General features: G+C 40.7%; 1 protein-coding gene across 12 annotated transcripts in view; it reads left to right on the forward strand.

Moving 5' to 3' along the window:
- ERC1 (ELKS/RAB6-interacting/CAST family member 1) overlaps positions 1-16642 on the forward strand; it is a 530012-nt gene that overhangs the window by 481271 nt on the left and 32099 nt on the right. For 7 of the 12 annotated variants that reach the window (XM_067536284.1, XM_067536288.1, XM_067536285.1 and 4 more), the window contains one exon: positions 14739-14927. In XM_067536284.1, the coding sequence (XP_067392385.1) occupies positions 14739-14927 (189 nt within the window). Of the gene's footprint in view, positions 1-14738; positions 14928-16642 lie in introns of those variants that run through there. The other 5 variants (XM_067536289.1, XM_067536293.1, XM_067536296.1 and 2 more) reach the window with 1 other exon arrangement.

Below are 16642 nucleotides of genomic sequence, written 5' to 3' on the forward strand. Positions count from 1 at the left end.
TTACAAGAACATACTGTTCAACAAAAATGGTCAGTACAGGAAATAAAATTGCATGTAAATCTACAGGAGTTTCGTGCTGTCCACAATGCCTGTCTACATTTTCTACCTCTTATAGCAGGAAAAGCAATAAAGATAATAACGGACAACATCGCATTTATGTTCTATATCAATCAGCAAGGAGGGGCAAGATTCAGCTCCCTATGCTCAGAAGCAATAAAACTATGGAATTGGTGCATATGCCACAACATCCACATTTCAGCAGCCTACTTACCCAGTATTCAGAACACCACCGCAGACAACCTGAGCAGACAATTCACCAACAGTCACAAGTGGGAATTACACAACGAAGTCTTGAAAAACATATTCTAACAATGGGGTTACCCCACAATAGATCTATTTGTGACAACAATGAACTGCAAGTGCCATTTCTTCTGCTCAAGGGCAGGTGTTGGCAGAGGATTGATGGGAGATGCATTCCTTATCAACTGGAATACAGGTCTCCTTTATGCATTCCCACCCATCCCCATGATATCCAAAACCATACACATAATATGCAAAGACAAAGCAAAGGTGATAATGAGAGCACCAGCGTAGCCCAGACAAACATGGTTTACTTACCTAATGCAAATGTCAATTCGCACACCAATTTCTCTCCCACTATTCAAGTATCTCCTCTCCCAGGACCAGGGACACATCGTCCATCCATGTCTGAAGAAATTACATCTCATAGCATGGCTCCTAACTGGTTCCGACAAGCTGAACTACAATGCTCAGAACCAATAAGGCATATTTTACTGAATAGCAAAACACCTGCCACAAAAAAAGTTTACCTTAAAAAATGGTGTAGGTTCTCCTTATGGTGTCAACAGAGGCAGATCAACGCAATAGTAGCACCAATCCCCATTATATTGGACTATCTCCTGGAAATAAAAAAAGCAGGATTATCAATTAACTCACTTAAAGTACACCTAACATCTGTTACCACCTTTCATGATCTCATAGATGACACCACCATCTTTGCACACCCAATTGTAAAACGTTTCATGACTGGCATACAAAATGTGTACCCAGACATACATCCTCCTACAATACCTTGGGACCTCAATTTAGTACCAAGGACCATCATCAAGCCACCATTTGAGCCCTTAGCGACTTGCTCGATAATGCACAAGTCGATGAAAATATCATTTCTAGTGGCAATTACATTGGCACAACATGTGAGCTCAAAGCACTTATAGCCCACCCACTGTATACAATATTTCATAAAGATAAGATCATGCTATGCCTCATCCAAAATTCCTCCCCAAAGTGATATCAGCATTCCACTTTAACCAAAGCATTAATTTACCTACATTTTATATGAAACCCCATACTAGTGCATGGGATGCGGCCCTCCATACGCTGGGCATCAGATGAGCCATTGTATTTTATCTAGAAAGAACAAAACCGTTCAGGAAATCGCCAAAACTTTTTGTTTCAATTACAGAACATTCCAAAGGCAATACCATATCCACCCAAAGGCTATCAAAATGGATTTCAAACTGCATCCACACATGCTACACACAGTCTGGGGTAACACCACCCCAAACAGTCAGGACACATTGAACCAGATCAATCTCTACATCCACAGCGTTCTTATATAATGTACCAATTCCTGAAATATACAAGGCAGCTACTTGGGCTTCGACCCACACTTGCATAAAACACTACACAATCAATCAGGCATCAAGACATGATGCAGCAGTCGGACTCTCAGTACTCTCTTCCACCCAACCTAACAATTCCAAAGTTCCCTCTGCCACCTAAGAGCACTGCTCAAGAGTCACCTGTAATGGAGCACCCACAGTGACACTACTTGAAGAAGGAGAGAGGGTTACTCATCTGGTGCAGTAACTGAGTTTCTTCGAGATGTGTGTTGCTGTGGGTGCTCCACTACTTACCCTCCTCCCCTCTACTTTGGAGTCAAGTGTTACAGCTCTAAGGAACAGAGGGGTCAGGTTGTATGTGCCAAAAAGGGTGCAACGGCGCCGCAAGAGAGGGATGGCGCATGCACGACCTGGATGGGCACTCCTGACAAAATCTCCGATCAAGGACACAAGGACATGCCAACACCTATAGTGGAGCACCCACAGGGGGACACGTCTCCAAGAACCTCAGTTACTGCACCAAGTGAGTAACCCTCTCATTTATGTCCCTGTAGTTTAGACTAATGCACAATGTAGACAAACACATGCTAGAGGCCATCAAAACATTTACTATGTGTAACTAAATTTTATACTGTAGCATCTGAACCTGACCTAAATTACAGGAAACGTTTAATTGTACCAAACTCAGAGCATGACAGCAGTAATATAGGCATGTTGTCTTGAAGCATAGTACAAGTATGTTGTATACCTACAGCTGCACTGTGTGGTACTATGTGCTCAGAGATTGCAAATCTAACAGAATGCTTTTTCTTAGTTATTGTAGGTAACAGCCCCATGTGAATATCATCTCTCATCCTGACACACCATGACAATCTTCTCTATAGCCTGATTGTTGCCTTACCTCCTGGATTCCTTCCACCCTATCCTTTCATTCCCCATATGGTGCTCATATCTATCTATTTTGGATACCTTTTTCTTTTCTTTCTTTCTTTCTTTCTTTCTTTCTTTCAGTATGCTCATATTTATGGGCCCTAACTCTGTCTGCCCCATTATCTTTCTCGAGTGTTAAATTCGGCTAGCCAGTGGCAATGGGAGTTCCATAATTGGTTTATTATTGCTCACTGTTACCAATAATAATGTGGTTTTAGGTATGCTAACATATGTCAGAAGATACATGTGATACCACTAGCCAGACTTCATGTGAATACATGACAAGGCTGGTTAAGGTTGATGTGTCATCCATCCTACAAGACAATAAATGAGCATGTGAGTTGTGTACAAATCCTATCAGCACTAACCTGGTGATTAAACCTAAAAAATGTTCAGAAAGGGATGCCTTTCTCCACACCTCCTCCAGCAAAGACATTGATCACAGATGCATCAGGACAGGTTTGGACATGCACCTGGAACACTTACAGATATAAGAGATTTGGTCTCAAAAGGATATGATTCTTCATGTAAATGCCTTAGAATTACAGGTGATCAGATTAGCTTGCAGGCTGTTCCACAGAACTCCACAGTACAAATTCTCACAGACAATTTACTGCAATATACTATATAAATAATCAAGGAGGTGGCTGCTCATCAGCCCTATGTTAGAAGGCTATCAAGTTAATGGACATGGTGTCAACAACACAGGATAACCTCAACTGCTTTTCATTTTTATGGAGTCAGCAACAACCTCACCGACTTCTGGAGCAGACAGTCCATCACCAACCACAAGACATCTCTAAAAAGACAATTTTTTTATCAGTGGGAAAATCCTATTACAGACTTGTTTGCCATCAAAGACAATACATAAGTCCATTGTTATATGCAATGTTTTAGCCGTATCAATCCTAAGATATTAGAGAGACAAGGTGGGTGAGGTAATATCTTTTATTGGACCAACGTCTGTTGGTGAGAGAGACAAGCTTTCAAGCTGTTCTTCAAGTCTGGAAAAAGTACTAAGTGTGTTATAGTTCACTACAAGATCGACTATATGTTAACTACTTATGCTAAACTCTTTGTTCGATCTTGTATTTGGTCCAGTAAAAAATATTACCTCACCCACTTTGTCTCTGTAATACAAAAGTGCAGCCTTTTGTTCTATGGGAGGCATGAGTCTGAAATCATTACAAGACACCTTCCTCATACTTAGGGATCAGGATCTCGTGTGCATTTCCATCAATTCCATTGATTCCAAAAGTGATGTGCAAAATCAGACAGGATGCATCAGTGCTGATTCTGGTAGCTGCATATTGATCATCAGCCCTATGTTAGAAGGCTATCAAGTTAATGGACATGGTGTCAACAACACAGGATAACCTCAGCTGCTTTTCATTTTTATGGAGTCAGCAACAACCTCACCAACTTCTGGAGCAGACAGTCCAATTTGGACTAATATTTCCTCAAAATATCTATCCAGCCTTCCTTACAACTTCCAGACTATCCAGACCTATCACAGATCCAAGATTAGATATTTTGTCCTGACCTGAGTCTCTGTATCTGAAAGCCTGGATGTTTGCTTTCTCAGTGCTACAGACTCCCTACCAGTACTCAAGATCCTGCTTCAAAGTCAAAAGCGCTCCATAAGGAAAAAATAGAAAAGAGTTTCAACTTGGGCAGCCTGACACAACTTTGAACCACTGAAAGCCTCTGTAGCAAAAGTCCTTGACTATATTCTGCATTTAAAATATTAATAAATTCATAGATTCCCAGGCCAGAAGGGAATATTGTGATCATTCAATCTGACCTCTAGTATAACACAGGTCCAAACTTCCCCAGAATAATTCCTAGAGAGCCTATCTTTTAGAAAAACATCCAGTCTGGACTCTCCTTCAGTTCTATTCCCAGCTCTGCCACTGGCCTGCTAGGTGACCTTGGGCAAATCATTTTCCCTCTCTGTGCCTCAGATTCCTCACCTGTATAAAAAGAATGATGGTGCTAATCTCCTTTGTAAAGCACTTTGAGATTGGCTGATGAAAAGTGCTATACAAAAGTTAAGTATTATTGTTATCACAACATAACATTCCACAGAGATTAGGTGAGGCTGAGACCGCATTCCCACTTGATTCCCAAAGTTATGTTGGACTTTCATTTGAATCAATCTGTTAATTTATCTGTTTTATTTAAGACCCTACTCCTCTCCAGGAGATAAGAAACTCCATACCTTGGATGTTTCAAGGGCCTTGTTGTACTACTTTGATGGAATAAAAGCCTTTTAGACTTTCTCATATTTTTATTGCCCTCTCTGAAGCGTCAAGCCATCTCCTCTCAGAGAATTTCAAAATAGATTTCACAATGTATACCAATCTGCTATCATATGGTCCTCCAAATATTAAAGCTCACTCCACTAGAGCATAAGCTGTGTCCTCTGCTTGCTTCAGGAACATCCCTCTGTGGGGAATAATCATCTTACTTTTATTAAACACAATGCCCTTGACCTGGCTGCAAGATCAGATGCTAAATTTGGTAGGGCAGTGTTACAGTCATTTTTCAGTTAATGACAGTCTGGCTCCTCAGTCCCACTTTCCAGATGAGTCACTGCTTATCAGTCAGCTAGAGTGGGATCCCCAAAGACACATACTCAAAGAAGAGAACAGTTACTTACCTTGTAGCAACTGTGGTTCTTCAAGATGCTGTCACCCAGGTGGGTTTCACAGACCATCTTCCATTACCACTTTTTGCTGTCCTCCTTATCTGGCATTCAGAATTAGTGAGGGAACTGAGGGATGGTTGCATCTGGTCTGCCCTTTACAGCTTTCGCAGGGGGTGCACAAGGGACATTGCTATTCCAAAGATTCTAATCTTGCACACATGGGATGCATGCACACCTACAATGGAATCCATACATATGACAACATCCTGACAAACCATGGTTACTATAAGTAACTGTCCTTTTCAAGGCCAGCCTGGCTGCTGGAGCAATACTGCACCTTCTTGGCTATAACTCCATTGACTGTTGAAAGCTTGTCCTTCCTAGTGACTTGACTACTGCTGTGTAGGTACCTATGCCATAGCAGTGAAGCAAATATTTACTACTGTCCCAGTTTTTAGTGAGCAATTTATAAACCTGATAATTTTGTCTTGTGTTTTATCATCTACCATTCTGCTTAGAAATCATCTCCTTCCCACCTTCTGTCCTAGGTCATTGCCCACTTTAGCATATTGTCCTTCAGCCTGACATGTCATATCTCTCATTCTTCTGGGCTATTCCAGACTAACATAGGCTCCATTCCTTAGAATGCCTTCTGCCCATTACCCTTCTCTCTAGTTCATACATTTATTTCATTAACTTGTTTTTTTCATGCCATACTAATTTGCTCTCCTCAAGATTATTTTTTGTCTTTTATGTTTTATCAACAAGTACAAAAGAACTGATCTTTCTTGATGTGTCATTTCTCTTCTTCCTGATCTTGGCATGATGAGACTAAGATTTCCAGATGGAATTTTGTAATCTGCAGGTCTGGGATGAATTAAATTATCGCAATTGAGATGTAGCTGGATTGTATCATCTTCCTACTACTCTCATATAGCAAAGAAGTGCACAAATAGAGACTTACTTTCTAAAATATTCAAAACAGATGGCTCATTTCTGCTAATAGATATTTGGGCTTTTCAGCAAAACACTTGTAAGAAAGGAGTTCATTCATCTCCACCAAAAGAGATTGTTCCCTGAGCTCCATGACTTGTTTCTTCTCTGTTTTACAGTTGGACAAGTTCTGCTGGTGGTGGTTTGGTTTCTGTACCAACTGGGGGATTGTGCGCCCAAATATCTTGATTTTATTCAGGCTTCTGCCCATAACATTTGTGGCTTATGGCATTGTGTTGAAGACACTGGTCTTTTTCCTATTGTTGCACCATCCAGGGCTCTTGGAGCCCTGGTCCATCACTTGGAGGGCAGACATGCAAGCCTAGAAGTTTCTGTGAACACTGACTGCATAATTGTGACCATTAAAAATGATGGACTTAGGCTCAGGTACCACCTTACATACATGAGATAGATACATGTATGAGAATAGCTGAAGCCAGGCAAGGTGCATTGCTTCCAATACTATTGGGATATAAATTGGGAAAACAGGAAATTACAGATAAAATAAGACTAACAATATGGGGAGCAGAGACCATTAATAAGAGAATGTGGTCATTTCAAGTATTAACTATGAAAATAGGTTTGTGAGGGGAGTGACTAAAATAAGAGCTGACAAGGGCATGTGTCTAGTCTAGAAGCTGTACTTTACTGGCTGGCAAAGAGTGTAATTACTGAAAGATGCACCAGGATTCACAGTTCCAGTCCACAATAGCCTGGCCACCAACAATCAGACCACATCCCTCTGCTTAATATAACACATGGATGAGACATGTTACTTTCATCTATGTAAATGCATATGTATTCATGGGGATATCTATTTGAATATATAGCACACAACCAGAGATGAGTCTAAGAAACAAGAGTCAGGTGTACAGTGGATTTCAAATGACATTGCTTGAAAAGGTTCATGAGGCAGGTGAAGGGCTAGAAGAGCACTGTGCAGACTGATTATCAGAGGGAGGAGAGACAGAGATTCGTCTCACCAGTGGGCAGGCGAGCTGTAGTTCATCTGAGCAGGGGAAGGACGGATTGTGTTCCCTGGCAGTTACTTAAGGAAGGTTTCTATTTCTGATCAGTACTATAACAGACTGTAAGGGACAAAAGAATACAGAAACTGATATGAACACACATCTGCAGATCACCAGAGCGTATACGATGCAATTGTTATATTTGCAAGCAAAGGCTGTATCTGGTACTGCTCCTTATTATTCCTTGTAATGGAAGGGAGGAATAGATGAAATACCAGAACAGTAAGGAAAACATTTAACATGGACTGCGAGGTGTGGTCTCTGGCTCTTCATTGTTACATATTAGAGAATCAGCTGCTGGAAAGTGTGTGTGATGAAAATCACAGATACCAACTGGCATGCCTATTTCTCTCTTATCCCCCTTTTCAAAGTCCCGCTCCATCATGCAGAAAGGATTCCACCAACATAAAATCTATGGAAGTGTGTAGGATCAGAACTTTCACTTGCCCCCAGGTTACACCCAGAAAACTTGTGTGGGAAAGCAAGTATTTAAATCTGTGGTTCCATCAAACAGTTTTCTTGGGATGGCTGTCTTACCATTTTCATTAGCCAGGGGGAACACTTTCCCTCTTCTTGGCCAGTACTGTCACACACTAAATACCTCACAAATATGTCTGTCTTCACCCCATAGTTTGTTATGTGGTTTTTTGTTAGTTCTATTTAGTGTTGAAAAGTAGCCTTTTTAACTTGAAAACTGTCACAATGTAAAGGAACTAACAACATGACATTTCCCAGACCAAGTGGTTCCTGACACATTGAATACTCGTGTGGAGCTACAGTATCACTGAAATCATGTGGTTGCCCACCCCCGTTCCTCCCTCTCTCTCTCTCTCTCTCTCTCTCTCTCTCTCTCTCTCTCTCTCAATCCTGCTTTGTTCCAGAACCATTTTGCAGAGCTGCCAGACTCCAAGACATTTTGAGAAGAGAAAAATACAATAGACAAAAAGAAACATGTTAGAAGTTGCCATGTTCTGATCTCATCTTGCCCTTAAGTCACTAGCTTCTCTGCTTTTCCTCAGTTAAGAAGGAGACAGATGATTTACAGTATGGTACATTATAGAAAAGGGAGACCAGGGCCACTTGTATTGTGTGCACTGTGATACTAGCCATATTGAGGGGTGGGGGAGAAGGGAGTTATTCACTCTAAATGTTAGTGCTCATGAAAGTGACAAGTTGACACTACAGTCAAATTCAGGCAGGACTGGTTGTGTGCAAACTGCCCCTGCTGCTCTGCCAAAGCAACTTAGTTCTGAACTATAGTACTTCCTGCTCTTCTAGTAATAACCCTACACACCATTCTGTCAGTGTGCCTCAGTTCTGACCTGCAGCAATCCTTTCTGTTACAACCTTGGTACCCCATTTAACTCAGCCAATACTCAGTATTTCCCTGTAGTTCAGATCTCCAGAGCCTTTTGTAAATGAAGACTGCCAGTGGGGTTAAACAGAGTAATAGATTTGTTATGCGGACAAACGTCTGTGAAAAGCTAGGGTTTTTTTAAAAACACTTTAAAAATCCTTAGCAGAGCAACCCAAAGCAAGTATTTTAAAATCATCATCTTCCTGGAAGATTTTATTCTTTAAACAGGGAGAGTTGATGGAGAACGCAACTTTCCTTCTTTTGTGTTTTCCTTGTTTTTTCCCCCAGAGCCTGGATTTTTCCCAAGGTGAAGGGAGTGAGATCTGGAAAATGTTAATCTGTGGGATTTGTTCATGGTGTATAAAAATTTCAGAAAGAATGTTTTATAAATATAATTTCCCGATTGACTCTGGCAAAAATGATACCGAGAAAGAGCTCTGCCAAAACAGAGAAGATCCCTTCCAACTCCTCACATGGTTTTTTGTTTGTTTTGGTTTGGTTTGGTGAAGGGTGTGTGATGGAGCATGGATCTGAACCCCCCCTCCCCCTTTTTTTTTCTTTTGGTTAAAAAAAACCAAAACAAATCCACAGGAAAGTGAACCTGCCCCTGAGTTTCAGAAATGCAGTCCCCCTGAAGAAACCAAGTGTCTCAATGCAGCAGCCGCTGAACTTAGGTCAAGCAATGTGTTTTTGAGAGCTTTCTTCTGTTTCCATTTAAAATAATGAAGGGAAGGACATCAGTGATAAATTGCTCTGATTTGGGGAAAGCTTTGCACTTCCTGAGCCAAATTCATGCCTCATATAACTCTACTGAATTTAGTGGTGACACCATGGCTGGATTTGAACCCTTGCAGTGATTGCCGAACAAACTGGGATCCTCTGACTAAGGAGCAGGATTTATTCAGGCCCTCGTGCAAATATTTCCAGGCCATTTCATTTTTGTTTCCTTGCTTTTTCTCAGCTCTTTCAACAGGAGAAAGAAAAACATTCTGGCTTATATTTCAACAAATAGCCAAGATCTCTCTGATAATTTTAATATCAAATCACAGATGCATTTGTTTTCTCTGGGATTCCAGTCACCCCCTAAACTCTCCACCCATCCCTGCCTCCCACCTGAACCTTTTTTAAAGGTCCTTTTCCTTCTTAAGCACTCTTTAACACACAACTATGATTGCCAGATGCCTCAGATTTATACACACTCACGACCTCATCCCTGTCTGCTAGTGTTAAGATTAGGTTTTAGGAGTGGAGTACATTTTGCTGTGCAGCATATTTGCATCCTTTTGAACATCAGTGTGGCTGAAAATAATTTCCCATCCCTGCATACCTCTGCCGGAAATGGCTGATAGGAGGGGGAAGGCTGTCTTCTAGGAGGCCAGCCTCGGTTGCATTTCAGGCATGCAGTGTATCAGATCTCTTCATTATTTTGGAACTCCTTTTATGGCTTATATCCTTACAGAATCCACATAGGCTACTAAAAGAAACCATCGGAAAGGGCGGTCCAGAACTCTGTAGTACAGGATAGCAAGCTGTTGATCAGGGGTGTCAAACTCGCTGATGGTGATGGACCAAATTCTCATAAACTGCACTTCACAGGGGCCATGCAATACCCTCCGCTGAAAAATTCGGGCCATCTTCCCCTTTTCGGCAGCAGGATTTCGCAGGGGACCGTGTTGCCGGACTGAGTGCATTGCCGCTTTAAGGGATTTCTCTGCGTCTGGCATCGACACTTTAAGACATTTCACGGACTTTTAACGGGCAATGCCGTAGGCAGAGAAATCTCTTTAAGTGCCAATGCCCTCACTTTGGGCGGCAGCACGTCTCAAAAAAACTGGCCGGACGCGGGCCGGATCAAAAAGATTCTGGCCCGCGGGCTGTATGTTTGACACCCCTGCTGTAGATAGAGTGTGTCATGAATGGTTTCGCTCCTTGGAAAGCTTCTCTTCCCTCCATTTGTTTGCCTGTTTCTGCTCCTCTAAGCTAAAAGACATATTATATTTCTGATCTCACTTAATTTTATTTTGACCTCCAAAATATCTCTCAATTTCACTACCTTTCATTTGTTTCATTTTTTTCTGCCCTTTCGGTACATTGTGTTCCTTATTATAATGGTTTTTGTCTTTGAGTTAAACAGGATATGGGGAAGGGGAATCAGCCAAAGTGCATAGAAGAGAAGCTACAGTCCCTCCTCCATCCCACTTCTCAGTTCAGTGAATTATTTGATTGTGAAACTGAAGGCTTATTATCTTCATTGTTCCTCTGTGGATATTACAGTGCTATCCACAGTAAGTATGCACACACTGTTGATAGCAGGACTGCCATGCTCTTTGAGGGTTACCCACAGCAGTCCTGCCAGTGCCAAGCATGAATATAGCAGAGTGTGCTGACTTTGCAATGCCAATGTATTGCATTATTTTTTTCTGTTTCCTCCCTCCATATACACACACAATCATATATGCACAGTTGCATAAAAAGCATTACAGCATCTGCTCAGGATATGAGGTTCTGACAAGTGTGAATGCAGTTACACCTACCTTAAAATATTTCTCATTCTCTACCAGTTTATAGACAATTACTGCCACACTTGGCCCTTTCACACACCCTCCGACATACTGTTGCATATTTATGTTTGACGCCTCTCAGACAAACATTTGGACATCACAGTCTCCATATTTGAGGTGCATCCATTTCTGTCAGTAAACAAAATAAGCAGTCGTTTGGATAGGCCTGTCCGACCACATTCAGTACAAATATCATGTCTTATCCATGCTTCATGACTATCAAGTCTAAGACAAGCTTTTGCCAAAATAAAGCTATTACACACTGTCACTGTCATATAGGTTGACCGTGATAGGGCAACATCAATTCCACAGTTGAGGTAGCAGCAGCTATTTCATTTTAAGGCCTATTTTCACTCCTTTAAAACTTTTGCAAAACTACATTTAGGTTTAAATTTGTCATGCTCAGTCTGTCCAAAGTTAAACTTTCTGGAAAGTTGCAAGAAACCTGGAGAAGTTGTTTTTAGTTGAATTTTTTTTTAAAAAAGGCACTCCCACATTTCTTTGTCATCTGGTAATTTTAAAATGGGTTGCTCTTATTTCAGACTTGTCAGGCATTTTATGTCTCTACTTCAACATTGTAGTGAATTTTTGGTATGTGGAATAAGTTTTCAACCTTAACTGTTCATTAATAATGTTTTGAGCTTAAGGATAAATTGTATGTGTGTGTGGAAGAATTGTTAGACTCTATTCTGTGCTCTGATGGAGATGGTCTAAGTGTATCATTGCAGTTATTGAAGATTGGTTGTTTTGGAAAATGTTTCCGTCTGTAGGAAAGCCTGTTCATCCGGTGTTTCCCTAGAAAGCTCTATAGCCGAGTGCAGACATGTGACCTGGTTTATGAATCCAGTGCTGCTTTGCCTTTCCACTTGGCAAGTGCTCTTGCACCCTCTTGAGATAAGGTAGTGGCAGCTCTGCTGTGTGGGAAGCCCAGTGCCTTTTGCTAAGTAGCTGGTTCAAATTAGATATGGGAGGAAAGCAAAGATAAAGGCATTTCCTACTTGACTGGCAGGGTTTAATGAGTCCCAAGGGAGAGAAATGATTGCTCTGTGAACAGCTCTGTGAGCTCTGTTAGTTAAGAACTTTTACACACCTCATATGGCTATTCCCAAGGTAAGCAGATCAGGGGGACAGTCAGAACGTAGTCTGCTTTGCAAGGGTTTTTGTCCCTGAGCAATGAAATTCAATTTCCATACTAAAATCCTTTATAATCATCAGTCAGGCAGTTCTGCTACTCCCTTATCACACAGATATTCCTGCTATCCTTTAATAAGAATAGTTAGATAGGTCAGTGACACTGATTTGTCAGCTTGAAATCCACACATTCCATGCATGCCTAATAGAATCTGTTATCTGAAAGAGAATACAAGGTGGGGTCAGGAAGTTTATTGATTAGACACTTAGTCATTAGACATTAGCTGGTTAATGTCCATATTTCTGTAAGTCACTATTGTACTGGAAGTGATATCCATTATATCTCAACCTGAAGATGAACAGAAGAGCAACAAAGATAGGGAAGACATCAAGAGAATCAGAGGCCTCAGGTCTGCCATTTTAGGAAATGCAATTAATCTCAGATGTGGGCTTTTAGTTGGAAATAGTATGGAAGATCTAAACTAAAAGAAATTGGGGGAATGGAATGCTGCTATGTCAGGTGTTCACCAAATAGCCAAATGTAATGGACTGAAAGTCAGTTGTATTTGGACATGGAAGTGAAACCTGAAGAATTATGTTGCTATTGGAATATAACTTCTCACTGCTCTATACATGGGTGGATCAATCCAGCCCTGCTGTGACTTGCAGTGTTGACATACCACGTCTATCAATTATATACACACATGCACACCTTTAGTGAATAGTATATGCCTGAATTGGCATATAGGGGGTTCATACAGAACCTTATGTGTCCCATTTTATCACTGGTCAGTGTTGTATCGTCTGCGTGCAAGAAGAAAAGCATAAATATGAGGTAAATAATCATCATTTTACTCTTTCTGCCTTCTAGCCTGTCGAGTCATTCTCAAAAGCTTTCCTAGTCTCTAGCCTTCTTTTCCAGCATCTCTCACCCGTCTTTCTACTCCTCTGTTTGTCATCTAGGATTTCCTAGATTATTTCCTATGAGGTGTTAAGATGTTGCTGACCCTAACATTCTGCTGTAGGTTCCTGGGTGCTGCTGTGTAATCAGCAGAAGAACGACTTTGACACCCATTAGCTAGTTAGCTGTTGCTCTCAGCTCTTCTCACTCCACAGAAGTTAATCCATTCAGTGTTGGAAACAAAAGAAGTGAGCCCCAGAACAGCCTTGTTAAGAGGGGTAGGATTCAGTATCTTTGTTGAAAGTAATACCAGCACCCTGTTTCTGTTGACTCCGAGATTATCACGCTTTTCATTTAATAGCAGGGTCAGAGGTGTCCCATTGAAGAGACACCCTGAGCCTGCTGACAAGCAACAGGTGCAGCCCCTGCCTTGTCAAACTGGGAACATTTTGACAGTTGCCAGCATTCTGGCAAGGCTTTGCAACTCTCACAGCTGGTGCACGTCAGCAGATACAGATTCAGCACCTCATTTCTTTGAGAGGAGATACACAAGCTGGCTTTTCCACTTCCTCAATTTTTGATTGGCCACATTCCACAGAGCCAGAATTCTGCATCTTTAAATTTTAAACATACATTTGTGAAAACCTAGAACAGTTGAAACCAGTATTCTAGTGTGAGCACAGTGAAAGACTGCGCATTTATTCATCTGGTCTCCACTTCTTGGTAAACAGAATTATAAATGACTCTTCAGAGAAGAGACTGGATGATTCAAAGGACTGGAACTAAGAGCATAGATTAGATTTAGATTAGAAAAAATAAAATAATACTTGTTAGAACTCTTCATTTTGAGACCATCCTGCCAAGTTTTGCTCAGGTAATGACTGAATATTATCACCATCTCAAGACCGTTTGGTAGTCTGTGTATTTGAGATCGTGTATAAGTACAGTTTCTGATATAGAGGTGTCTATATTTCAGAAACTAACTTCTCAGTTCGTGCTAATTGGCATAGTTAGAGGAGAGCCCTTCAGAAAAGGGTTGATGCATGTATGTAAAGCAACGTGGGAGGAGAATTTGTTCTGCTGTCAACTTTGCCATGGACAGACAACCTGTTCTGTGGCTAATACGGGACTTCATTCTCCAAGTCTATCAATCTGGCATCTTTCACCAACACAAAATTCACTTTAAAAAATTAAAGGAGGGTGTTGTGTGTGCAATAAACTGGAGTGTGGGTTGTGCAATAAACACACTAAATCTATACAGTTGCTAATACTGTTTCAGTTCTCAGCTTACATTGTCTCTACTTTTCATACCAACAAGCAGCCAACATCACCATGCCCTCCCAATGCTCTGCTTCTTCCTGCGTTAGTCCTGTATAATAGATGTATAGGGTAGATGGGTTTGAGGACTTCATTCAGTGTTCTTTCAACTTTTACATATTATGGGGTTGTTGAAAGAGATTAATAATTTAGGGATTGGTCTTTGATGTCTCAGTGGCTTGGATCTCAGGCCATCCCTGACTATTCCTGTTTTCTTATCTCAGATAATTCAGCCCCTGTTAGAAGTTGACCAGAATCGCAGCAAATTGAAGTTGTACATTGGACACCTGACAGCTCTCTGCCATGACCGTGACCCTATGATTCTGCGTGGACTCACCCCACCTGCTTCCTACCACCTAGATGATGACCGGGCAGCTTGGGAGAAAGAGCTGCAGAAGATGACCCAGGAACAGGTGAGCTTATATACAGGTCATTCAGCGGTAGAACCTTTGAAGTGTTGATACAGATCTTGCTGATGTGACAGAGATGCTGTAAAGTGAATCCATGAAGGGTAAATGCTGCTAGAAAAGGCTCATTCTTCAGTAGGGGGATTACCTTTTGAAACAATAGCGACTTAACCTTTATTAGGTATTTTACCTGTTTTAAAGTGTTTGCTCCAACTGAGGGCATATTGCATTCACTCACCCTTGGGCAATATAATTGCTCAGTAAGACCATTCTGAATCTTTTCACCTGTATGTTAGCTAAACTTTCATTCTGTAGCGAGGAACACTGAAAAATAACTACCCTTCACTTTTACCTATTAATACATTTTCCACCTTTTTAATAATATAACCTAACTACATGAATCTTAAATCTTTTATAGTTAGTAGCATGCTTATATTGTAAAGTATAGAACAAATTTGTTCTCATGAACCAGGATACTACCTCATGTATATGCACAGTATTTGTGTATTTCCCTGTAACCACATAGTCGAGCATTATTCATGCTATGTTTTTATTACCATAGCACCTAGAGACCCCATACAAGACTGGGGCCCCATTGTGCTGAGCACTATATGTGCACATAAGCGATATCCTCTTTGCCTAGTGTGTAGTCCATAAGTCCAAAGAATCTCTCTGGGAAACTTGGAATATGGAATTGAGGGTAGTTAATGAAAGCATGTCTGATGATCTCATTGCAGTATGTGGACATGTGGGCCTGGTAGGGCAATATTAATGCTGGGCTCTGACTAGTTGACCTAAAGGACATGAAGGCCAAGATTGTTAAAAATTGATGCCTAGAGTTTGACTCCTACATTCATAATTAAGCATCTAAAAAGTGATCTTATTTTTAAATGAACTGCTTTAAGCTCAGCAGTTTTGAAAATCAGGACTTTTGCTTAAGTGCCAAAATACTTAGGAGCCTACCTTAGACACCTATTTTTAAAATATTGACACTAATGCTTTATGTTCATGTCTGAGATTATGTGTTATTAAGACTCCATAGTGGTCCATGAACTTCCATATTTATATTTCTTCCCCCCATCTCCAGACAATTTCTGACTGGACAATTCAATATTTGTTTCATCGGGGAATGTGAACGTGTGTTTTGAATTTTCTTTACCCAGTGAGTTGCAAGAATGAAAGTGAATGAAAGGACGAGGATTGGGGTGAAACTAAGTCATTATGTTGGAGCTTCCGGCATCTCCTGGTCCCTTTTTAGAGTTAATGTTTACACAAAGCTCTCTTTATTTCAAGACCATCAAATTCTGCTTACTCAGACAGCTGGAGTAGATTAAGCATATAGCCAGGAGAAAGAATGTACTCCGACACTTATGCTATACATTCTTGTAACGAACACACACAGTGAGACAGATATGTGCAAATAGACATATGTTGTATAGTGATTCACAGACTTTCTAGCTATCAGTATATTGAAGTTAATTTTCAATATGTTTACCTATAGATATATCACATTTCTATAATGTCATGTCTGAAATACATAGAGAGTATTACATAGGTAAACATGATCGCACATTAAAAGGGTCTAATGACATCATGAGACCTATATAAGCAACAGAACAGAGGATCCCTTTTGCTTGGTGTTTTGTTCAAAGCATGTATCATAATAGGATGGAATAAAGCATGTAATGCTCAGATGATTAAACTCTGCTATGCCCAGTATA

Source organism: Emydura macquarii, unplaced genomic scaffold (genome assembly GCF_026122565.2).
Source record: "Emydura macquarii macquarii isolate MOO-44397 ecotype Brisbane River unplaced genomic scaffold, CSIRO-AGI_Emac_v2 contig_3530, whole genome shotgun sequence".
Classification (NCBI taxonomy): domain Eukaryota; kingdom Metazoa; phylum Chordata; order Testudines; family Chelidae; genus Emydura; species Emydura macquarii.